General features: G+C 48.3%; 2 protein-coding genes across 3 annotated transcripts; one reads left to right on the forward strand and one right to left on the reverse strand.

Annotated features, from left to right (window-relative positions):
- The first annotated feature begins 2,506 nt into the window (after positions 1-2,506).
- Positions 2,507-12,460, forward strand: ZNF414 (zinc finger protein 414). Its single transcript, XM_056822040.1, has 9 exons — positions 2,507-2,605; positions 4,062-4,506; positions 7,127-7,265; positions 7,422-7,517; positions 10,531-10,638; positions 10,901-11,006; positions 11,128-11,585; positions 11,712-11,762; positions 11,931-12,460. Exons 2-9 carry the CDS (start codon positions 4,108-4,110, stop codon positions 12,236-12,238), a joined length of 1,665 nt encoding a protein of 554 aa, XP_056678018.1. The 5' UTR covers positions 2,507-2,605; positions 4,062-4,107; the 3' UTR covers positions 12,239-12,460.
- A 99-nt stretch (positions 12,461-12,559) lies between these two features.
- Positions 12,560-16,906, reverse strand: LOC100017476 (acidic leucine-rich nuclear phosphoprotein 32 family member B-like). 2 transcript variants are annotated; one of them, XM_056822041.1, is made up of 7 exons: positions 16,584-16,906; positions 15,111-15,260; positions 14,834-14,956; positions 14,217-14,418; positions 13,812-13,990; positions 13,396-13,453; positions 12,560-13,014 (listed from the first exon to the last, which is right to left on the reverse strand). In XM_056822041.1, exons 1-7 carry the CDS (start codon positions 16,635-16,637, stop codon positions 12,938-12,940), a joined length of 843 nt encoding a protein of 280 aa, XP_056678019.1. In that variant the 5' UTR covers positions 16,638-16,906; the 3' UTR covers positions 12,560-12,937. The 2 variants fall into 2 exon arrangements, with proteins under 2 accessions (XP_056678019.1, XP_016287747.1); XM_016432261.2 differs by having other exon boundaries at positions 13,812-13,984; positions 16,584-16,821.
- Positions 16,907-23,396: the final 6,490 nt, after the last annotated feature.

A 23,396-nucleotide genomic window follows, 5' to 3' on the forward strand; every position in this document is an offset into this window, starting at 1 on the left:
ACTAGTAGGGTCAGGAAAGTGGAGGAAGGCTGGGGGAGTTGGAGGGCAGATGGCTTCTTATTACAACACAAGGTTCATGTCCTTGTCCAGTCCAATTCAAATGCAGTCCCACGTGGCTTCTGCTGGGCTCTATTGCAGAGATGTAACCTCAGCACCTTTTAGGCTGCTTATATTTGCATAATATTGGTGCACCCATGAGGCAACCACTGTGCTGGGAATGAGGCTGCCTATTGGCTTGCTATCCATTTGGAGGTGGAAGCAGGAGGCATAAGGAGTGCAGTTAGCCTTTGGGAGGTGGCCACCCCCCAGACTAGTGGCTGGTGGGGAAGGAAGGAATGAAAGTGGAGATCTTTTAGTGTGAGAGAGGAGACCCTCAGTCCCAGACAGGGGAGGGAGAAAGGGAGAGGAATGGCCTGAGCACTCTGCTCAGAGGAAAGAGTGGGGGGGTGGGGGGAGAGGGAGGCGTGGTGGAGATGGGGAAGGGAGCATCTCTGCTGGAGTCCCTCTGCCTTTCTAGTAACTAATTCTGCCAGGGATGGTGCATGTGCATCTTTGGCATACATGCCATAGGTTTGCCATCATGGACCTAGGGGGAGAGAGAAAGCCCAAAATTAAATCTTGTTTCTCCTTCCCAGCCTACTTGGGTTGGGGTGGGGTTCCTCTTTTTAGAATCGCTGATCAAGTTCTCTCTTAACTCTTACCTTCATCAATACTAAATATCAGTTCCAAGGCAGAAGACTGGTAAAGGCTAAACAATGGGGATTAAGTGACTTGCCCAGGGTCTTACAGCTAAGAAGTATCTAAAGTCATATCTAAACCCTGGCCATCCTATCTTCAGGCTTGACTGTCTTTCTACGTAGCCACCTAGTTGCACTGACCAATCATTTTCAGTACAGCCCTGATATGTTCTGTTGAGAAAATACAATAGTTACACACATAAATGGGGGGTAAAAATATACAAAGTACGTAGTAATTTTGTATAATAGACACAGTCATAAATGGAAAATATATACACAATAAGTACATAGTAATTTTGTATAATAAGAAAACACCAACAATTTCTGTAATCAGCAAAAACCTCCTGTAGGAGGCTGCTCTTAAATGGAGTCAAAGGGAGCTAGGGATTCCAAGGAGGAGTGAAGAGGGAGAGCATTCCAGGCATGGATGATAGAGGTAGGGGAGGGAAATCCTGGACAAACAAACTGCAGAGGCCAGATATGGAATATTATGTCATATAGATAAGGAACCAGTTTGTCTGGAATGCAGAGGGAGAGAGAGTGATGTGAAACCAGTCTGGAAGGCTAGATTGTAGCCAGATTGTGAAAAGCTTTAACTATTAGAGGAGCATTGTATTTGATCCTAGAGGCAATGGGGGGAGCCATTTCCTAGGCTGGGAAGTGACAAGATCAGACTTGCACATGGGGAGTCTTCTTCTAAGAGATGATAATTGAAGCTGAGAGTCAATGAGATAACCCTGGGAGAGGCTGGTGAGAGAGGGTGGAGCCAGGAGCCCAGAAGAGCCTTGAGGGGATACCCTAGATTACAGGGCGGAGAGATGATTACAAAGCAGCACTAGAGACTGCAGAGGCTGGAGGAAGAGAAGTCTCTCCTTTCCCTAGCCTCACCCACCCACCCCACTCTCCAATCATTTGTTCAGCCTCACATAGTCTACTTCCATGGTACATTGGTCCCATCTAGCCCCTTCTTCCCATTCAGACCACCACCACTCCAGTGCAGTCCCTTCCTTAATCACTTCTTGGCAGGCCTACTCCAATAGGCTCCTAGATCCACCCAATTCTTTTTTTTTTCTTTAAACCCTTATCTTCTGCCTTAGAAGCAATACTGTGTATTGATTCCTAGGCAGAAGGCCTAGTAAGGCCTAGGCAATGAGGTTTATGTGACTTGCCCAGGGTCACACAGCTAGGAAGTGTCTGAGGTCAGCTTTGAACCTATTGCCTAATTCTTCTGTTCTCATCTCCACCAGTCCTTCACACAAGGCCAAAATAAACTTGGGTCTGGCCATGTCATACCCTTCCCAAAAAACTTGGAATTCCCTATTGCTGATAAAATAAAACAAAATCTCAATTGGACATTTAAGGGACTCTGTATATGACTAGCTCAATCTTGCATTCTTTTTTTTATATCACTCCTTCGTGTTATGTTGTAGCCAACAAACAAATAACTATGGCTAGCATTTATATAGTACTTTAAAGTTGGCAAAGCACCTTACAAAATTACCTCATTGCATCCTCATGACTCTCCTGGGATGTAGGTACTATTATTATCTCTAACTTATTGATGAATAAACTAAGGCAGTAAAGTGACTTGCCTAGGATTAAACAGCTACTAGGTATTTGAGGTCAGATTTACACAGAGGTCTTCTTGAGTCTAAGTCTAGCACACTATCCAACTTGCTACCTATCTAGGCTACTAGCTGTCCTTGAACTCAATATAACTCCCTCACTTCCACATATTTTCATGGGCTATCCCTCCCCCATGCCTGAAATACACTCCATTCTCATTTTTGCCTTTTGAAATCCATCTCTTGCTTCCAGACTCAGCTCAGAAACTACTTCTTCCATGAATCCTTCACTGATTCTTCCAGGTAAGCCTGTTTTCATCCCCCTCAAATTTTTACTTTGATCTCTCTTTCCTATCTCACCATTATTATTCTCATCTGTATAAATAATGACCATCTCCCAGAAGGGTAAGAAAAATGTGAAAAACTACCCCAATCAGGAGAAGTCTAAGTGGAAAACCCAGGCAGAAAGGGGATCAGAGTGCTAGATCAATCAATATCCCAAAAGAGGTCAAGGATAAAACACCCATTCAAAAGCTAGAAGCAGGATCCTAAGCTTTTTGCAGACTGGAGGTTTTACAGGAAACATGGAAAGTTACAGGGTCTTCCAAGATATCTGAAGTTGTTTGCTTGGGAATTTTCACAAGGAACATTAGTCTTCTCTTCCCCCTCCCCCCCCTTCCACCCCAAACCATGCAGTCAATGGTACCTTCCCAGGCATCTGGCCCCATGGACCTGAGTCGAACTGAGTGAGAGAGAGAGCAGGAACAAGAGAGCACAGCCTTAGTTATAATGTAGTTTTCTATACTCCTTTAGTTACCCTCCTTCCCTCTCATAAAGATGAGCATCCCCACTCCAGCTTGAAATATAACTTCAAATTTATTTTTTCTTTGTCAAAGTTACCTCCCTCTGGAAAGTGTCAATTCCTTGAGCAAATCAGTAACTGTTTGATTTTGGTTTTTGTATCTCTTAATCCCCTTCCAGGATAGACACATATTAGATTGCTAATATGTTATCTATTCTGAAATGAATGGAAGTAAGAATTTGTAATATTATAACTGTCACCACTCACACTCAATAGAAAGTGAAGGAAGAATTTGGTAATGAGACAGACACAAAATGGATGGTTGAATAAATGACAGAAAAAAGCTTTTGTTAGGCTGCTTACCGCATTTCAAGGACTGTGTTAAATTCAAGGAATATGAAAATCAGAGTCCCCCATCTTAAGAAGTTTCCACTTTAAAAGGGAGAAATAACAGGTAATAGGGGAGTGCTAGCCAGGGAAGGTTGTTCTGTTCTGGTGAGGAGGAATACAGTCTTTGGAACAATGAACAATCCAATCAATTGACAGGCCCTTCTTGAGAGGCTATGTAATTGTTAATTTGATGCCAGTTTTCAGAGCAGAAGATAGAAGTAATAATAATGATAGTTAGCATTTATATATTGCTTTAAATTTGCTAAGTGCCCTATATTATCTTGTTTGATCCTCACAACCGGAGAGGTAGGTGCTATTTTAACCATTTCACAGCTGAAGAAACTGAGTCAGAGAGATGAAGTGCCTCCCCCCTTCCCCCACAGCCTCCCAAACCCCCAACCCAGCTAGTTAAGTATTGGGAGTTGAGTTTGAATTCTAGTCTGACTTCAGGTCCAGTGCTCTATCTGTACCATCATTTTACAGATGAGGAAACCGAGACAAGGGAACGCAAAATATGAGAGGGAAGAGAATCGGGAGGCGGGCCAATCACACTTCATTTGTTTTTAGAAGCTCGGACCTCAGTTTCACCACTTTCAACACAAGGGGAGTGTGGATGATAGATCAGATACCTCCAGTAGCGCTAAGGCGTGGCCTATGCTTGGGTGGAGCTCCCCAGGAGACCCAACGGAATTGGGACGAGGTGGCGCGCTCGTCCCCACGCAACGCCAAGCTGTGCGTGCTTTGGCTTCGGGGAGATGCTATCCGGACGCTGGACGCATGCGTCCCAGTCCTTAGACTCCGCCTCAATCCCCATCCCTCTTCAAACTCCTCCCACTTCGCCGCCTCGGCGGCCCAGCCCTCTCCCCCATTCCAGGCCCCGCGCGGCAGCGCCTGCTCTCGCGAGAGCCGAGCCTTGGCACAAGATGGCGGCGACGTGAGCGTGTCCCCGCAGCGGGGGGAGCTGCAGCGGGAGCCGCAGAACAAAGGCAGCGCGCGGACACGGGGAGGGATGGTGAGCGCGCGCCGGGGCCGGGACCGGGGCTGGGACCTAGAGAGAAGGAGGGGATGGAGAAGAGCCGCCGCGGAGGGAAAGGGGGATGAGGGGGCGGGGCGCGAAATTGACAGCCTGACTGACAGCTAGGGAGACAAGGATAGGGACACGCCCTGCTTGCATTCTTAGCTCCACCCCTGTACAGGCCCTGCCCCATCACGTTCCAAATCCCGCCTCTATTCCATGTCCCGCCCCCGCAGGGTCTCGCCATCTATGCTTAGTCCCGCCTCCTGAGGCCCAAACTCCGCCTCCGTCCTGGGCTCCACCTTCGCAAACATAAGGCCTCTATTTTGTGTTTTCCTTCCCCCACCCCTCCTTAACCAGGGTTCTGACCCTACCCCCTCGGAACTCTTATCAATATCCCGGGCCCGCCCCTGACACGGAAAGATCTTCTCTCCCCCCTTCTCCCCCTTCCGTCAATTCCCGCCCCCCAGTGTTTCTGTTAGTATCTTGGTCCTCACCCCCTCAGTGTTCCAAATCTATCTGTTCTAGGCCTCTCCTTATACCAGAGCCTTCTTTTATTTTAGGCCCCCGCCCGTGCAGATTCCATTTTTGTTTAAGATGTTGTGGAAACTCCCCAGTTTCTAGATCTCAATCCTATAAATACTATAAATACCTCTTTTCTCTGCCCGTCCCCTACAGGGTTTACCTCTTCTGTGCTAGGCCCTGTCCCACTAGTTCTGGAGTCCAAAGACAGTGAATTCAAACTCTGCCTTTGACAACATCTGGGTGTGACCTTAGGCTGGTCATTTACCCTACTCCCTTGGGCCTGAGTTTCCTTACTTATAAAATGAAAGAATTAAACTGCTGAGGACCTTTCTAGCCCTACATTTTATGCTCCTGTGCTTCAGAATTGCCCTCAGCCCATTCTAGGCTGTACTTTGTCTCAGTCTTTGACCATTGCCTGGACTCTTCCACAGAAACAACCTCTTCCCTGTCCCATATACTTCTAGTTTTTTATGAGATCTAGGATTTCCCTATGCCCAGTCTATCTGTGCTAACCTTGCCTTCTGTCTAAGTATCCATTCTAAGGGCAGAAGAGCAATAAAGGCTAGGCAAGAGGGGTTAGGTGACTTGCCCAAGGTCACATAGCTAGGATGTGTCTAAGTGTAAATTTGAATACAAGACCCAGATTCCAGGCCTGGTGTTCTATCCACTGTGTTGCCTAGCCACTTCTATTCCATCTTTTCTATAACTGGAACTCCAACCCTGACTATTTCTAAGGTTTAGAGCTGAAAGGAAAAAAAAAAGAATAAACATTTATTAAATCCGACATGCCAGGTACTATGCTAAATATCTCATTTGATTTTCCAAGGCAGCTCACATAGAAATGGACTCCCAGGTGGCATATTGACTTAGAAAACCACATTATGTTGATATCTTTACTTTGTGAAACATTTCCCAATTACTTTGTAATCTGTTTCAGGAGTTTTGCAGGCAATTTTGACAACTTTGTCCTAAGAGACTTTAGAATTTGGAAATAATGTTACATTTAGAATCAGAAGACCTGGATTTGAAACAGCTTTATCACCAACTAGTTGTGTGACTGTGTTGATTTATTGTCTCTACACCCTGGTTTCCTCATCTGAAAAATGAAGGAAGGGGTTGGATTATATGACTTCCAAGATCTTTTTCATCTTTAAATCTATGATCTAGTGTGACCCATCCTCTCCTTTTTCTAGAGATAATAAAACTGATACCCAGAGGTGTTTGGTGACTTATCCAAGGTCATATAGGTAATCAGTAACAAAACTGACTTGAATGCAGATCCTCTGTCATCAAATCCAAGAGTGTTTCCACAATAGTAGATTATCATTTCCTGCCTTAGTCCAGCCTTCCCCCTAACTCCAAAATCTCCTGGATCCTAGCTACTACCTAGGCCTACTTCCAACAACCCCAGTCAATCTATGGCAACTATGGAATATCATTGGGTCAATGTGAGCAGACTGAAACAATAAATATTGTCCTTCTCAGCCCACCTTTCTCTTTCCATTCTTCTTTTTCCCCCTTGGGCAGCCTAACTTAACTCCATAGCTAGGCACTACAACAGAGCCCCTGCTTTTTATCCTCTCAGTGTACTACTAGAGGAATGGGGTTGGGATCTGCTTTGCACCTGGAGAAGGGATACCCGGTGACAGTGAACATTTTCTGGCAGGGAAGCAGAGAGAGGTAGATTCCAAGTCAAGTCATCCAGCATTCTAACCCCAGACTTGCTGGGAGATTTGGCCCAGGTTCAGTTCTTACCATCCCATTCTGTCAAGTAGAGCATTGGATTTGATGGTCCCTTAAGTTTCTCAGCTAGTGCTGTTTTATGACTCCTAGCCTGACATTCTATGGGTGGTTCTAGGCCTGGAGAAGGTAAAGGGAGCCTGAGGCAAGTGTAAGGAATAGGACTTCACCAAGGCATTTCTTGAACCAAAGTTTCCTTGTTGATGCTCCCCCTCCTCTGGGCTGTCCTGGGGACAAAAGATTTGTGGAAGCAGAGATTTGGGGTTGGGTGGCAGGGGGTAAGTGGAAAGAGGGAAGTTTGAGAGGGAAAGCCCAAGGGCTAACTCTACCATATCTGATTCATTGCCCTCAGGAGGAGAGTTCTGGGATGGGGCCTGGGGTCCAGGCATGTCCTGCACCATTGCCCTTCTCAGATGTCTATAGCAGCCCCAGTCAGAGCCCAGCAACCAAGCCAGAGAAGGAGCAGCTGTCTCCAGCCTTCTCAGCAGAGGGTGAGTTGGGGAAGGGTCATGGACTGGCACTTGGGAATGGGGTTTTCTTTGCAATCTTCAGGCCTAGGGGCCTCCTAGGGAGGACTTTTGGCTTGATGGGGCAAGGAGTACATAAGGAATATTGATAGCCCACGGGCACCTGTCTTCCCTCTGTAGAATGCAAGCACTCCAACAGAACCAACACAGGAGGGGGTGTAAACAGCAGCCCCAGCGAGGAGCCACGCCTTCCAAAGCGCAGGCCCCCCTCTTCTGGTGAGGAACTAGAGCCTGTGGGGGTACAGGGACCAAATGAGGGTGATGGGCACACATGTGGAGGCCTGGTTAGGGAGTCCATGAAACCAGCTCAGGGTGAGAAAACACATGCCATAGCTTCTGCCTCCATTATTCTCCTGACACTTTTTCCTATGGTTACCAATGCCTGCTCATCACTAATTCCAGTGTTCTTTTTTCAAACGTTGTTCTGCTTGACTTATCAGCAGCATTTAACACTGTTGACCATATCTTTGCCTTCTGGATACTCTCTCTTGCCTGTCTGACCACTGCTATTGGCTTTGCTGGCTCCTTCTTGGAGATGTGAAGATACCTTTCATAGGTTAAATTGTCACTTCTTTGCAGGCGACACCCCCAACTAATATCTGTAGTGCTACAGTCTGTCTCAGGCTACTAGACCACATTTCCAGGATCTTGGTCCACTGAGGGCCTAGGCTCATCTACCAGCTCTGTTCCTTCCTAGCTAGCTATGTGACCTTATGCTGATCCCTTACTTTTGAGTCTTAAGTTTAATTCTCTAAAATGAGAAAGTTGGGGGTCAGCTAGGTGGCTCAGTGGATTGAGAATCAGGCCTAGAGATGGCAGGTCCTGGGTTCAAAACTGACCTCAGACACTTCCTACCTGTAACCCTGAACAAGTCACTTAATCCCAATTGCTAGCCCTTACTACTCTTCTGCCTTAGAACCCATACACAGTATTATTAATTCTGAGATGGAAAGTAAAGGTTTAAAAATAAAATGAGGGGTTTGGACTAGATGCTAAGTTCTCTTCTTGTTCCAAATCCTAGAATTTATTTACATGTTCCTTTGGCAGCTAACTCACTGTGTCCATTACTGAACCTTTGATCATTTCCCCCCAGAGCTGTTCATCATCTGAGAGATGTCAACAGTATCTCTGTCCTCTGTTCTGAGACTCTGATTATCCTCAACTCCTTTGGTCCTTCCACCTAAGAGTCTTGTCCTTTGGAATCCCTCTTGCTTTCCCCCTAAGAAAAAGTACTTACCTCCCTTTAGGAGTCTCCCAACTTGTCTTCTGGCCTTGAGTGACCAAGCTCATGTAAGTGTGGGAGGGTGGAGAAGTGAATCTTCCTAAAGCCTAGCCCTGATCAGGCTATACTCAGGACTAGTAATTACCTTAGAGGACATCTAGTTCCCAAAGACAGGCCAGGAGTCTCATGACCAGTATTTCTGCTACCCATCCTTGGCTCAGATGCCTGTAGCCTAGCTCAGTAGAAAGAGCTTTGGCCTGGGTGGGAGTCTGGAAGTTTGGGTTCTAGTTTCAGGTCTGCTGTTTTCATGATATGTACAAACAAGTAGATAAGGACTTCTCCTGAGCCTCACTTTTCTTCCCTGGAGTACAATGAATTGTAAGGAGAGGCAGACAAAATGATTTATTTCTAAGGTCACTTCCAGTTTTTTTTCAAACCCTTTCTTTCTTAGAATCTATACTATGTACTGGTTCTAAAGCAGAAGAGTAATAAGGGCTAGGTCAAGCCCCCCCCCAAAAGGCCTCATGCTATGCTCCTCCCTTCCAAGTGTCTGGTGCCCCCATTGGGCTGTTGGATGGGGGTATCAGTGAAGTGAGGAATGTCCTCAGCAAGTGTAGAGAGGGGGAGGGGAGGGGCCCAAGTGCTCTGCTCCCCTCCAGCTCTGTGGCCTGTTAGTTACCCACCTTACCCCCTGGGCACTCCCATTAGGCTGTTGGGCAGAGAGGTAGGGGATGTGAAAGAATGGAAAAGGGGAAAGGAGCAGCTCTGCCTGAGTCTGCCTCTCTAATAATGACTAAATAATGAATTGGGGGGAGGGGGGATAGCTGTGTGCCCAGAGGGGTCTCTGCATGCCATAGGTTTGCCATCACTGGGCTGGGCAATGGGCATTAAGTCACACAACTAGGACATATCTGAGATCAGGTTTGAACTTGGGATCTCTCATCTCTAGGCCTGACTCTCCATCCACCAAGCCACCTAGCACCCCCTACTTCCAGTTCTCATGTAGAAAATTCTGTTTCCAGTGATAAGGTGCTTGAGCTCCATCTCAAAGATGGGCTCATCACCCAATAGCTAATTGTTAATAGGCTGTAGACTCCTGCCTTTTTCACAGTAATGGCAGTCATCATTTACTCCCTAAAGCTTCTCTTTTTTCCAGATTAGAGAACCCTCATTTCTTTGACTAATCCTCCCATGACATAATTTTAAGCCCTTTCTCTAGTCCAGCCACTCACTGTCCCATTATCTTTTTGCCCCAAAGCCTTTGGTAATAAAATCTAAACTTCTAGACCAACATCTTTCTTCAGGCCAGTTGTCATTTATCCATTTTCAGTTGTGTCCAACTGTTTGTTGACCCCATTTGGGGTTTTCTTGGCAAAGATACTGGAGCAGTTTGACATTTCCTCCTCCAGCTCATTTTCCAGATGAAGAAACTGAGGCCAACAGGATAAAGTGAATTGCCCAGGGTCACATAGCCAGCTAGGCTGGATTTGAACTCAGGATAACTCAGGTTCAGTGCTTTATCCACTGCTCCTTCTAGCTGCCCATAGACAATTGCCATCAGACAGGCCATGTACCTTCCTTTGCACCTCTGCTCCCAGCCTCTTCTTGACCTGAAATGCCTACCTCCACTCCTTCCCACCATCTTGATTCCTCTATGTACTTCAAGGCCTTTCATTCAGATCATGAGGATGCTTCTCTGTGGTCTTTAGTACATTCTGCCAGGGATCTGTTATTGCAGATAGACTCATGTTTGTGGCTCTCCTCTCCACCCCCACAGATAAAAATAAGTGTCAGGAAGCCCTGGGTTCGAATCCATTAAGCCAGTAGTGCCTCACCTAGTTGAGGCTTTGGTCATTAGACCCAAATCTTCCCATAGGCAAACCCAAGTGCTTGGCATAAGTGTTGGCTGTCTTCAGCAGGTCTTAGGACCTGGCACAGAGTTGAGCACTGGGTGCTCCGAGGCCTGGTGTGGGGAAGTATGACCAGCTGCCCTGCTTTGTGCCCTAGGGCGACAGTTCCCTTGCTCCAGCTATGGTTGCCGCCTGGCCTTCCCCAACCCTGGGGAACTGGCTCAGCACCTACACAGTCACTTGCAGCCCACACAGTCCATGGAAGGTAAGCCTGGGGATGGGGGATGGGGTGGAACTTCCTACCCAGAATCCTTTCTGCCCTGACAGGGGGTCTTGGCTCCCAGTGGGAAAGGTTCAGAAGCCTCTCCCTCGAGAGCCAGGAGCAGGACAGAAGGCTGCCTCTGGAGTCAAGAGGACCTGGATTCCAGTCCTGGTTCTGTCACTGACTCTGGCCTGCCTTGGGACATGTGCAGACCCCCTCCTTCCCTCCCTCCTGTGTCACAGCTTCTGGCCCTATTCCTCCACAGGGAAACTCTTTTACTGCTCCACGGCTAGCTGCGCAGAGAGCTTCCCCAGCATGCAGGAGCTGATGGCCCACACAAAGCTGCACTATAAGCCCAACCGATACTTCAAGTGAGGTCTCTCCCCTCCCCCACTGTCCCTCTGGGTTTTCTGTGGTGGCCTTGGCCCATCTGGTCCAGCTCCCCTGGGCTTGCTCCCCCCTCAGGCCAGCCTCTGTCTCCCCTCACCCCAGGTGTGAAAATTGTCTTCTCCGCTTCCGGACGCACCGGTCCCTCTTCAAGCACCTCCACGTCTGCTCCGACCAGTCCCACAGCCCGGCCCCGTCCCAAGCCCCCCAGCCCCCCGCCCTGGAGAAGGAGCTGCCTGATGCTCAGAGACCGCCTGGCCCCAGCCCTGACAAGGCCCCGCTGCTCACGCCGCTGTCCCTGCCCCCGGATCCTCTTCCCCGGGGCCCATTCCCACTGCTGGAGGCCTCACTCTACAGCTCCTCGACTCTGCCCTCCTACTCTGGCCAGGCCTCTGGCTCTGTGCCACCGCCCTTCCTCCCCTACCTTGGTCCCTCTTCCTACGGGCTGGCCCCTGGCTCTGGTCCCCCGCGCCTTCGTCCTTTCTTGCCTGCCCAGGGTCTCCCTAGCTCTGGTTCTGGCTCCAGCTCCAACACTAATGCCGCTGTTTGGAAAAAAAACCAGGGTGAGCACAGGGTCCAGATTCAGCCTTCGTGTACAAACAGGGGTCCCCGAGTCACTGCCATGTACATTCTCCCAAGCAGGTGAGGCCATGAGCCGACCCTCCTGACTCCTTCCTTCCCTCCTGCAGGTTCCAGCAATAGCCCAAGAAGGCCCCCAGGGAGCTCTGAAGGACCCTCAGGTCAGTGGCATTCCCCCCACCCCAGGCCTAGGCCCTCTGTCATTCAGATCATACAGAGTGCAGATTGCTCAACTTTCCTCAGGAAGGAGGTGACCCAAGTTAGGACTTACCCAAATGCAGCCCAGGATTGTGTAAGCCCCCTCTGAAGACCTCCTCCTTCCTCACCAGGCCACTCTTCTACCAGCCGAATTGTATGGGAGCACACCAGAGGCCGGTACACCTGCATGCAGTGCCCCTTCTCCACAGCCTCCAGGCCAGCCATGACCCTTCACTTGGAGGACCATCGCAAGACTCCACCCCCTGCACCATCCCCACAGCCACCATCCCCCTCCACCCCCCCTCAGCTGGAGGCACAAGGGGGCACAGTCTGGCCACTGGAACCCACTCCTGGATCTTCAAGTGGGCCTCCTTTACTCACAACTCAGTCGCCCAGGGCCCAGGGCCCCCCAGCCTCAGGGGAGGACTGGGATTTCTAGGGTTGCCTCTCCCCAAAGTATGGAGCCATTGGCTCCTGGGCAGACTTTGCAGGTGGCTACAGAGAGGGACCACTCTCAGGCCCAGACCCTGGTGATGACAGGGGGTGGGGAGGTAGAGGACTATTTTTATAAATAACTTAAATGTTGCATTGGAACTCTGGATCCAGTTGTCCTGGCGTGGCCCAGGTGGGGTTGAGGATAATAAAAGTTGTATAGGAAGAATTGGCCTGTCTAAGGATGTGGGGGGTCCAAGAATCATTTGAAGTGAGTAATTCAGGGTCCGCTCCCTCCCAACCCATTCACTCTTTGCACTAGACAAAATAAAAAAAAATTCCAGTTTTTATTTATTTAAAAAGACCAATAAGAGGGAAGAGGGAGGGGGCTGCAAGGTTTATCCTGAGAAAGTGCCAGAGCCCCTGCCCCTTCGGGGCCCAGGCAGGGCATGGGACATGGTTTTCTTGGAAACAAAGATTTAGAAAGAATTCCAACAAATTGTTGCACAAAACACCCCTGAAAACGGAGAGAACCTTTGGTCGCCAAATCCCCTGGCCAAGCAGTGCCTGTTGAGCCCCTTCTGGAAGAGAACAGACCCCAGAGCCAGCAATGCTCAGGGCTGGGGGAGCAAAGGGCAAGGGAAGGCTGGCAGAGTCCATCCACAAGCCACTGCTCACTCCCTGACTGCAGGGCAGGGCAGCTGGCTCAGTCCTCCTCCTCATCCTCGCTGTCCTCACCCTCATCATCTGTGGCTCGCTTCCTTTTCTCTCCATGCTGGGGTTCTGAAGTCAGAGAAATCAGGGTCAGTGGAATAAGGAAGGGAGAGACCCAGGGAAGAGGGACCAGCACAGGTATCCAGAGGCCCCTAGGCCAACCAGCAACCTCCCACCAAAGGTTCTAGAATTCAGTAAATTCATCAGGGCTAGGGCTGGAAGGAAGAACAATGCAGGAAGGGCCTGGTCTGGTTCGTGGGCACGGGCTGGAGTTGACTAGAGCTGCTCCACCTAGGGCAACTGGAATTCTTAGCTCCCTCCCAGGAACCAAGCCCATGGCAACTTGTGGGGGACAAGACAAAGCCACATTTCCAGGCTCTTCACTTGTTCCCTATTAGGGGAACCTCTAGGATGGAACCTAGAATGTGTTTCCAAAGGACTGAGACTCACCTTCTCCCTCCTCTTCTTCATCTTCCTCCCCATCATCATCTTCATCTTCCTCATTTTCCTGAAGGGTTGGTTAAGAAAGGGAAGACTGAATTCCAGAACAAAGGGAACTAGCCTGACACCCTCTTTATGGTATAGATGAGGAACTCAAAGACCACAGAGAAGTAAAGACTGGACCATGGTCAGAAAGGAAAGAAGGGGCAGAAAGAATTCAAACCCAAGACTTCAAATTTCTCCCCCACCCCATCAGGAGCCCTCAGATTGCAAATGGTCTTTGACTAAAAACCATGACTAATCCCAGACTTGATGCTCACCTTTTCTCTTAGGTTACAGCATCTCTGATGGGGGAAGATACCAACCCTCTACTCTGATCCCCTCTCAGGAGAAAAAAGACAACAAAGGGCCAATTTTTTCCTTACCTCATCCTCTATGCCATCTTCCTCCTCGTCTTCCTCCTCCTCTTCCTCTTCCTCCTCCTCTTCTCCATCAACATCTTCATCCTCATCATCCTCGTCATCCTCATCATCCTCATCATCAATGACATCCTCATCAAGCTCCTCCTCCTCTTCCTCTTCCTCCTCCTCCTCTTCACCTATCACTAACAATAAAAAGTTCATGACCAAATAACCCAGGACCAAGAGTTAGCCCAACTTGGGCTTCCTACCCCAAACAGGTGAACATGGCAGCCTATTGCTATGCCTTGATTTCCTCATCTATGCAGTGGGGAGGTCCATCCTCCCTGATAACAAAGGCCAGAATACTTCCACTTGAACTTGGGAGCTCAGCCCAAGCTGAAAGAAAGCCAATTCTTGACAGACCCTCACCTTCCCCATTCTCCCCGCAAACACTATCCAGGCCCTCCCTATCAGCCTCAGGATCAGAGTCTGGAGCTTCCTTGTCATCAGCGCTGTAGCCATCGAGGTAGGTAAGCTGGGGCAAGAGGCCAAACACACTCTCCCTGTAGCTCATCAACATGGTCACATCACAGTTAAAAAGGTCCAGGCTCTTGAGGTTAGGCAGTTTTTTCTACAAGAAACGAGGAGAAAATGTCAAAACCCCAGGCTTTGATCTCATCTCACCCTGGCCCCAATACTATTTGAGAATCTTGTCCTATCTCCACCCTTGCCAAGGGTGCCCAGAGAGCCTGGAACATTCCTGAAGAACTATGCTACCTCTGCAAGGCAGGCAAAGAGGTCCTCAAAGGGACTTAGGAAAAAATGGAATGAATAAACTGGGGCAAGGAGATCTCAGGCTCTGGGCCAGAGAAAGGACAAGATTATATTTACCATTCAATTAAAAAAAGAAAAAAAAACAAAAAACCACTTTAGCCCCTAAGTGTACAATAAGCAACCCGCCCTGGGGAAGTCCAAATTTAGGTAAGGAACAGTCCCTGCCCACAGAAAGCACAATTAATTAAGGGTTCAAGTCCAGGCAGCCTCACCAGGGGCTCCAGTGTGTTGATGTCCTTGATTTTGTTCCTACTGAGGTTTAACTGGACCAGGCTGGGTGTTCGCTCCGCCAGGACCTCCAGGCCTCCAGAGATGAGGTTATCACTGAGCTCCAACTGTAGGGCCCAGGCAGAACAGGGTGGGGACAGTCAGGGGCCCAGGCCTCACACCCCAACATTCATCTGGCTACCCCTCCAACCCCTGCTCCCAGGCCTTAGGGCTTCCCAATGGCTGCCAGCTCCAACCCCCAAGTTCTCTCCATCCTATCACCTTTTGCAGGCGGGGAAGCTTGGGAAGGTTGGCCAAAGACACAAGGTTGATGCTGATCATGCTGAGAAACTCAAGGTTTTCAAACTCTGAAGACAGGCCCCCAATCTTGCCATCTTCCGAGGAGCAGTTATCCAAGACCAGATCCTTCACCTGAGGGCCAGCAGCAAGAACTCTCTCAGTGACCTCTCAAATGGCCAGGCTGGGGCCTCAGACCATCAGGGTTTCCTCCACCCCTCAAAGTCCAGCGGCAATCCCACTTCTGCCCCCAGCGAGGCCCCACGACCATCACCCCCCCACTCTGGACTGCAAGGATAACTTGACTTGACACTCCCTCTATGATCCCCCAAGCAGCCCAGCTCGGGGCCCTCCCAAACCGGCTCTGTCGCCCCAGGCCCTGGCTCGGCCCATCCTTCCCTTAAGTCATTCTGGGCTCCGGTCCACACATCCTGGCTCAGCTTAGTCCCTGTTACTCCAGAGAAACCAGGCCTTTTAGGCCCCTAAAGCCCAACCTTCTCTTCTCTAAAGGAGGGAATCCCTCCATCTTCAAGCTTTGGACCCTGAACCCGAGCCCTCTTGTTCTGAAGCCCAAAGGCTCGGGATTTCTACACTGAAAGCCTGGGGGCGGGGAGGCGGCAAGCTTTACTGGAGGAAGAACTGTGTATGGCTCCTCTGAGCTACCCCACTTCCCACCGTAGTCCTTTCGGCTCCGGGACCCAGGACCCTCCACCTGCCCTCCTACCTACGAGCCAGGGCCCACGTGCCGCCTCCTTCCGCTAAAAGGGCTCAGAGCTGCCTGCGGGCAGCCCCAGCGGGGTCCTGGCGCCATCCCCGGTCTCCTAGATCCGCTCGGGCCCTCACGGACCGGTCCTTAAAGCCCATATTCCCAAACTCAGGTCCCGACCAAGGCTTTCTAACCCCACATCCTGGCTGTGGACTTCCTAGTACGTAACTCGGGCCCTCAGCACCAAAGCCCGGGATCTCCTAGCGCACGCCGGACCCCGCGCCTTCAAACCCAGAGCCCGAGACTTACTGAACACCCCGTACCCCGGACCATGAACCCTAAAGCCCGGGGTCTCCTAGCGCGCTACGGCCCCCGGGCCCGCTGGGCCTTCAATGGCAAAGATCGGGCTCTCCGAGCGCACGTCCGGGTCGGCCTCCTTCCCAGGCCCCACATCTCGATTCCGCGCACGCAAAGGCCACATTCCCGGCTTCCCGGAGTCCATGTGCCGGGCCCTAAAGGCCACGTCCCCGGATCTCGGCACCCGCACTCCCCGGCCTCTTTCCCGGGCCTTGGGCGCTCTCACCACCGGCCTCCGTGAGGGGCCTTAGAGGCCACGTCCTCGGATTCTGGCACCCCAGGCCCGGGCTCTGGTCCGAACCGGCCAGCTTGCACTGGCCCCGGCCCCCGTGCGGCTGCCCACGTGCGGCGCCCCCAACCCCGGGCCCACGTGCTCCGGCCCGCGCGGGCCTCACCTCCCCCGGCTTCCTGTTCCGCAGCTCCAGTGTAAGCCGCCTCTTGATGTCCATGGCCGCGCAGCCCGAGCCCTGCCGAGCCAGGGAGCCCCGAGAGCCCCGAGAGCCGCCGCCGCCGGGGAGACCGCCAGGAAGGCGCCAAAGGCACACAAAGGGGCGGGGGGAGGAGATCGCGCCCCCGAAGTCCCCGGAGCGCGCTCCCGGGCGGCCCAGACAGTCCCCAGCACGCCCTCTGCCGGCCCCAGAGCGCTAAAATCCACCCCCCACTACGTGGCCCCGCCTCTTGAAGCGCGCGGTCCCTCCCCCACAGCGCTAGGGCCGATGGCCTGAGGTGACCCCAGAGCGCCCTCTGCCGGCCGCACAGAATAGCCCCGCCTATTCCAGCGCACGGTCCCGCCTCCACGGCGCCCTCTTTCGCCTGGGAGCATCAATACCTAGTCGCTCTCAGTCACGAAGCCCCGCCTCTCAGTGCATGGCCCCGCCAATCCTAGCGCGCCTCGCCTCATGGCTCCTCCTGCTGGCCGCGGAGTGTCCCCACGTTTTCTGTCGCGACTAAACCCCTAGGAGGCTCAGCCTAGAAAGCTTCCCTCTTTTTCTGGCCTGCCGGGGCAGGAAACTGACCCCATACGCCCTCTGCTGGCCGAGAAACGCAACCCCTCTGTTACCAGACGCCCCCTCCCGGCGGAGCCTGGAACTCCATTCCGCTCTCCCACCCCGCCCCATCCCAATTCCAAAGAGGTTCCTGCAGCCCTGTCCCTCCCAGCTTATCCCCAAGGAGAGCCTCACTGGACCTTTTCGGACCAGGTCCTCATGCCTGGGACGGAGAAGGAAGGACAGGGTCTGGGGCTTAACCCCGCAGCCGTGCCGTTTCCCCACCTTGTACCCCAAGACCGTATCCCCCTGGGCTCCCTTGGGGCTGCAGGTATCAAACAGGCAGAAGCCGGCACGAGAACCTGCATTTCTGGACTCTTAGGCTAGCCACCCGGCCAGAGATTTCATTCCCTGGTGAAGAAACTCCGCTATCAATGCAAGCCTGCACCCACTCTGAAGTCCTTATGCCTTAAATGCCTTGATCAGCGTCACATTTCCAATATGTAGCTGAGACAGACCTTGAACCCAGCTCTTCTTGACTTTGAGACCAATCCTCTCCAGCAGCCTTCCCCAGCCACTGCTGGCCTTAAGCCTAGCTTGTTTTCTTAATACTTACCTTCCATCTTAGAAATAAGACTAAGAAGGGCAAGGGTTAGGCAAATGATGTTAAGTGACTCGCCCAGGGTCACACAACTAGGAAGTATCTGAGTTAAGATTTGAACCCAGGTCCTCTCTATTCCAGGCCTGATGCTCTTTCCACTGTGCCACCTAGCACATTTCCCTGTTGGAATGTAAGCCCCTTAAAAGTAGGGATCATCTTAGTTTCTTGTATTTGAATATCCCTAGCACTTAACACACTGCCTGGCACATAATAGTTGCTAACTGAATTGAGAGCCTGGCCCAGAGATGGGAAGACCTGGGTTCAAATTTGACCTCAGACACTTCCTAGCTGTTTGGCCTTGGGCAAGTCACTTAAACGCCATTGTCTGTTTCTGACCAATCTTCTGCCTTAGAACCATAGTATGGATTAAGGTGTTTTTTTTTAAAGTCTCTATCCATTATTTTAGCTATTCCTACCTATCTGTTATCATCTGCTGCTCTTTAGAGGTGAAGCTAGCAAATCCCATTAGGTGTTAAATACCCTTTTTGTCCCAGTGGTTTCTCCCTTTGGGTCAAAGTCACTTACCAAGCTAGCCCAGCCCTTGGCTGGATCTTTCCCTTTTGTGTCCACTGTAAAGCATCAGCCTCTCCCTGATAATCCTATCTAGAACTCCTTATTTCTTTGTAGCCATTATAAAGCCAATCCACTATACTCCCTGTATATAAGTCCCTCAATTTCTTTTATTCTTCAGAACTGTCACTCTGGAGCCTTTGGTGTTCCCAGGGGTCCCTGGCCAGAGCAGCCAGTCTTGGGGCTCTGGGTAGGGATGTAGCACACAACTGTGTGTGGTGGCCTGAGAAAAAATTACCGAACCCCTCTTAAACCCACAATTAAAGATGTGGGTTTTCAGACTATTTAATAGTTCTGTGTTTTTTCCAGTTCAACACCCTTAAAAGCTGTATTTCAATTGACTTGCTGAGATAATAGTGGCCAAAGACCCTCGAATTTCCATGGGAACATCTCTGTCTTTAATGCCCCTGAACCCCGACAATTTCCTGGGTAAGCCTCTGAAGGGTCAATAAAGTATAAGGCTGGGAATCAAGAGACTCAATTCTACTTCCAGCTGTGTTGTCCTGGACAAGTGCCTTCCCCTCTCTGTACCTCAGTTTCCTTAATCCTATAATAGGAACATTGGCCAATGACCTCCCGGGTCTGAAATTTTAATGTTTTATGGCCCCGTTGCCAAGAATTTAGGTGACCACTATGAGGAACGAGGATGATCTTAGTTAAGTCAGATCTCCTCAGTCATGGAACTGGGTTATGGGATGGCAGGTCCACGTTCAAACACAGAAGGAAGTCTTTGGTAGGTGATTTTGGGTGATTTGGCTAGATCTTCTAGGACTGGAAACTCAGTGACTCATTCCCTTCTCTAGTGTTTGGAGGATTCGGTTCCTGCTCTCCCAGAGATGGAGGAGTTAGGCTCAGTAAACCCTTGGTCCTTGGGTCCATTTTCCCTGGAGCCCAGCAATACACTTCAATCATTTCAATCTCCCTATCTACCTCTGCTAGATGGCAACATAGTACACAGAAGAATCGCCCTGGAGATCAAGAAGCCCTGAGTTCAAATGTAGCCTCAGGTATTTACTAGCTGTGGGATCCTGAGCAAGTCACAGTTTTCTCAACTTTAAAATGGGGATAATAACCAACATCTCACACTATACTCTAGAATAAAGTAAAAATGGATGTTTGATCTAGAAATGAAGGGTGATGCCATAAGCAAATCAGGAATATGGAAAAGTTTACCTGTCAGACTGATGGATAAGGGAAGAATTTATGACCAAACAAGACATAGAGAACATTACAAAAATTAAATAGATAATTTTGATTATATTAAATTAAAACGGTTTTGCAAATGCAAAACCAATGCAACCAAGATTAGAAGAAAAACAGGAAATTTGGAAAAAATATTTTATAGCAAGTATCTTAAATAGATAATTTTGATTATATTAAATTAAAACGGTTTTGCAAATGCAAAACCAATGCAACCAAGATTAGAAGGAAAACAGGAAATTTGGAAAAAATATTTTATAGCAAGTATCTCTGACAAAGGCCTTGTTTCTTTTTTTTTTAATTTAATTTTTTCCCCCAATTACATGTAAAAGTGGTTTCCAACATTTTAAAAAGAGTTTTGAGTCTCAAATTCTCTCCCTCTTCCCCATCCCACTGGAGGTGGGAAGCAATCTGATACAGATTTTACATGTATAATAATCACATGAAGCATTTCCCCATATTAATCCTTTTGTGGAAGGAAACTTGAACAAAAAAAAAATTAAAGAAACAGAAAAAAGTTAGCTTTGGTCTGGATTCAAACTCCATCAGTCCTTTCTCTGGAAGCAGATGATATTTTTTATGATGATTTCTTTAACATTGTTTTGAACCATTGTATTGCTGGGGATAGCTAAGTTGTTTTTGTGAGTATTCTTGTCACTGTGTGCAATGTTCTCCTAGTTCTGCTTATTTCACTGTGCTTCAGTTCTTATAAGTCTTTTCAGGTTTTTCTGAACTCCTCCTGCTCCACGTTTCCTATAGCACAATAGTATCCATTAAAATCATATGCTATAACTTACTCGGTCATTCCCCAGTTGATGGGTATCCTCTCACTTTCCAGTTCTTTGCTCCCACAAAAAGAGCTGCTTTCAATATCTTTGTACATGTAGGTCCTTCTCCCTCGCCCCCTTTTCTAATCTCTTTGGGATACAAACCTAATAAGAGTATTGCAGAGTCAAAGGGAATATATTGTTTTTTTAGCCCTTTGGGCATAGGTCCAAATTGCTCTCCAGAATGGTTGAACCAGTGCACAACTCCCCCAACAGTGCATTGGTGTCTCAATTTTCCCACATCCTCTCCAAATGTTGTCATTTCCCTTTTCTGTCATAATAGCCAATCTGATAGGTGTGGGGTAGTGCCTCAGAGTTGTTTTAACTTGCATTTCTCGAAGAGCCACTTATAGTATTTTTTGGCATGCCTGTAGAGAGTTTTCATTACTTTGTCTGAGAACTGCCCGTTCATATCCTTTAACCATTTATCATTTGGGGAATGACTTGTATTCTTATACATTCATCTCATTCCTCTATGTATTTGAGAAATGAGAGAGACTTCTTGTAAAAAAAAAATGTGCACAATTATGATTACTGTGTATTCCTCTCCATCCGATTTCCCCCTGTTTAGTTTCTTACCTCCACTTCTCCCAATTTTCCCTCTTTTCTATAAGCCCTCCCCCACTTTTCTTGTCCCTTTCCCTCCTTAATTTCCAGTAGGTTAAGATAGCTTTCTAGACCCCACTGACTATATATGTTCTTCTTTGTCTCATGAAAATAAGGCTCACATGCTCCTCTCCTCACCTCCCCCATCTTCCTTTACACTGTAAAAGCTCTTTCATGACTTTTTTTTTTAACCCTTACCTTCCACCTTGGAATCAATACTCTGTATTGGTTCTAAGTCAGGAGAGTGGTAAGGGTTAGGCAATGGGAGTCAAGTGACTTGCCCAGGGTCACACATCTAGGAAGTGTCTGAGACCAGATTTGAACCCAGGACCTCCCATTTCTGGGCCTGACTCTCCATCCACTGAGCCACCCAGCTGCTCCCTTTCATGACTCTTTTGTGTGAGATAATTTACCTCATTCTGTTTTCCCCTTCTCCTTTCTCCTAATGCATTCCTCTTTCACATTCCTTAATTTTTTTCTTTTAAAAATCATCCCATCCTATTCAACTTACACCCTTCCCTCTGTTTATGCGTACCACTTCTAACTGCCCTAATAATGAAGTTTTTAGGAGTTACAAGAATCATCTCCCTATGTAGGGATGTACAGCTTAACCTTATTTAATGCCTTGATTTCTCTTTCCTGTTTATATTTTTATGCTTCTCTTGAGTTTTGTAATTGAGAATCAAATTTTCCATTCAGTTCTGGTCTTTTCATCAGGAATGTTTGAAAGTCCTCTATTTCATCAAATGCCATTTTTTCCCCTTGAAGGATTATGCTCAGTTTTGATTCTTGGAAAACTGTGCATATTCTTTGATCCTGTAATACCACTGCTGAGTCTGTATACCAAAAAGATCATAAAAGAGGGGAAAGGACCTACTTGTACAACAATACTTATAGCAGGGTTTTTGGTTTTTTTTGTTTTTGCTTTTTTGTGATGGCAGAGAATTTGGAAATTGAGGGCATGTCCATCAGTTGGGGAATGGCTGAAGAAGCTGTGGTATATATTGGTGATATAATACTATTATGCCAAAAGAAATGATAAGAAGGATGATTTAATGATGCAGAGCAAAATAAGCAGAACCGGGAGAACATTGTACACAGAAACAACAATATTGTACGATAATCTACTGTGAAAGACCCAACTACTTTCAGCAATGGGATGATCTGGGACAATTCTGAAGGACTTATGACAAAGAAGGCTATCCACCTCCAGAGAAAGAACTGTTGGAGTCAGAGGCAGATCAAAGCATACTATCCTTCATATTAGTTTATTTACAGTTTTATTTTGGGGTTTTGGTTTTATAGGAGTATTCTCTTTCAACAGGGACCAATATGGAAGTATGTTTTGCATGATAATTTATGTTTAATTCAGATCAAATTGCTTTTTCTACATTTCCTACAGGGGGCGGGAAGGAAAAGAGGGAGACAATTTAGATCTTAAAGTTTTGGAAAACTTATGTTGAAAATTTTTATTACATATAATAGGGAAAACAAAATATCTCTAAATAAAAAAATTCTAGCTCTTTGCCCCCTGGAATATCACATTTTTGACTATGGATCCATGGTACTTGAACTATTTCCTTTTGGCTGTTTGCAATTTTTTCTCCTTAACCTTCAAGTCCTGGAATTTGGTTCTAATATTCCTGGGAGTTATCCTTTTGGGATCTCTTTCAAGAGGTGATTGGTGGATCCTTTCAATTTCTATTTTACCCTCTGTTCCAAGCTTCAAGTTCTTTGCGTAACTGCCTTCAGAATTAGCTCTGGGAATCTGTCTGCTTTCAGTTCTTCCAGGATAGTATGACAGTATGTTTAATACTCTCTCAGCCTGTCTGGGAGGACTCTTTGTTTTTTGTTTGTTTTTTGCCTTGGAACTATGATAGGGACCCCTGCTCTCTTATGGCCACATGCATTGATGTGTGCTAGTCCTCCTCCTCACCCCGTGACCAAGACCCAGGACTGTGACTTGGATCTGTGTATGGGTAATGCAACAAGAATCTTGCACCTAAGACCAGCAAAGGGACCCCTGTATTCTTCTTTGCAGTTGTCTGTGTAAAGATTAAAATTTAGGGGAGACTGAGGCAGGTAGAAATTAGTTTCTCTCTGCAAGGAGTATTATATTTTTATGAGGTTTATTAAGGATTAAGGATTTAAGAAAATGCAGGATAAGGAAAACCTGCCTAGGCCAGAGGCCTAGACAAGATCTCACCTACATTATGGAAAGAGCCATGTCTACTCCAAAACAGAAGTCCAAAAAGAGACTCAAAAGCCTCTGCCATCAGGTTAAATCCCTTTTCGATCTCAGCCCACCTGAGAATTCCTGTGAGATTACAAAGCATTTTGGGGAAGTGGAGCAAGGGC

Source organism: Monodelphis domestica, chromosome 3 (assembly GCF_027887165.1).
Source record: "Monodelphis domestica isolate mMonDom1 chromosome 3, mMonDom1.pri, whole genome shotgun sequence".
NCBI classification, from domain to species: Eukaryota; Metazoa; Chordata; class Mammalia; order Didelphimorphia; family Didelphidae; genus Monodelphis; species Monodelphis domestica.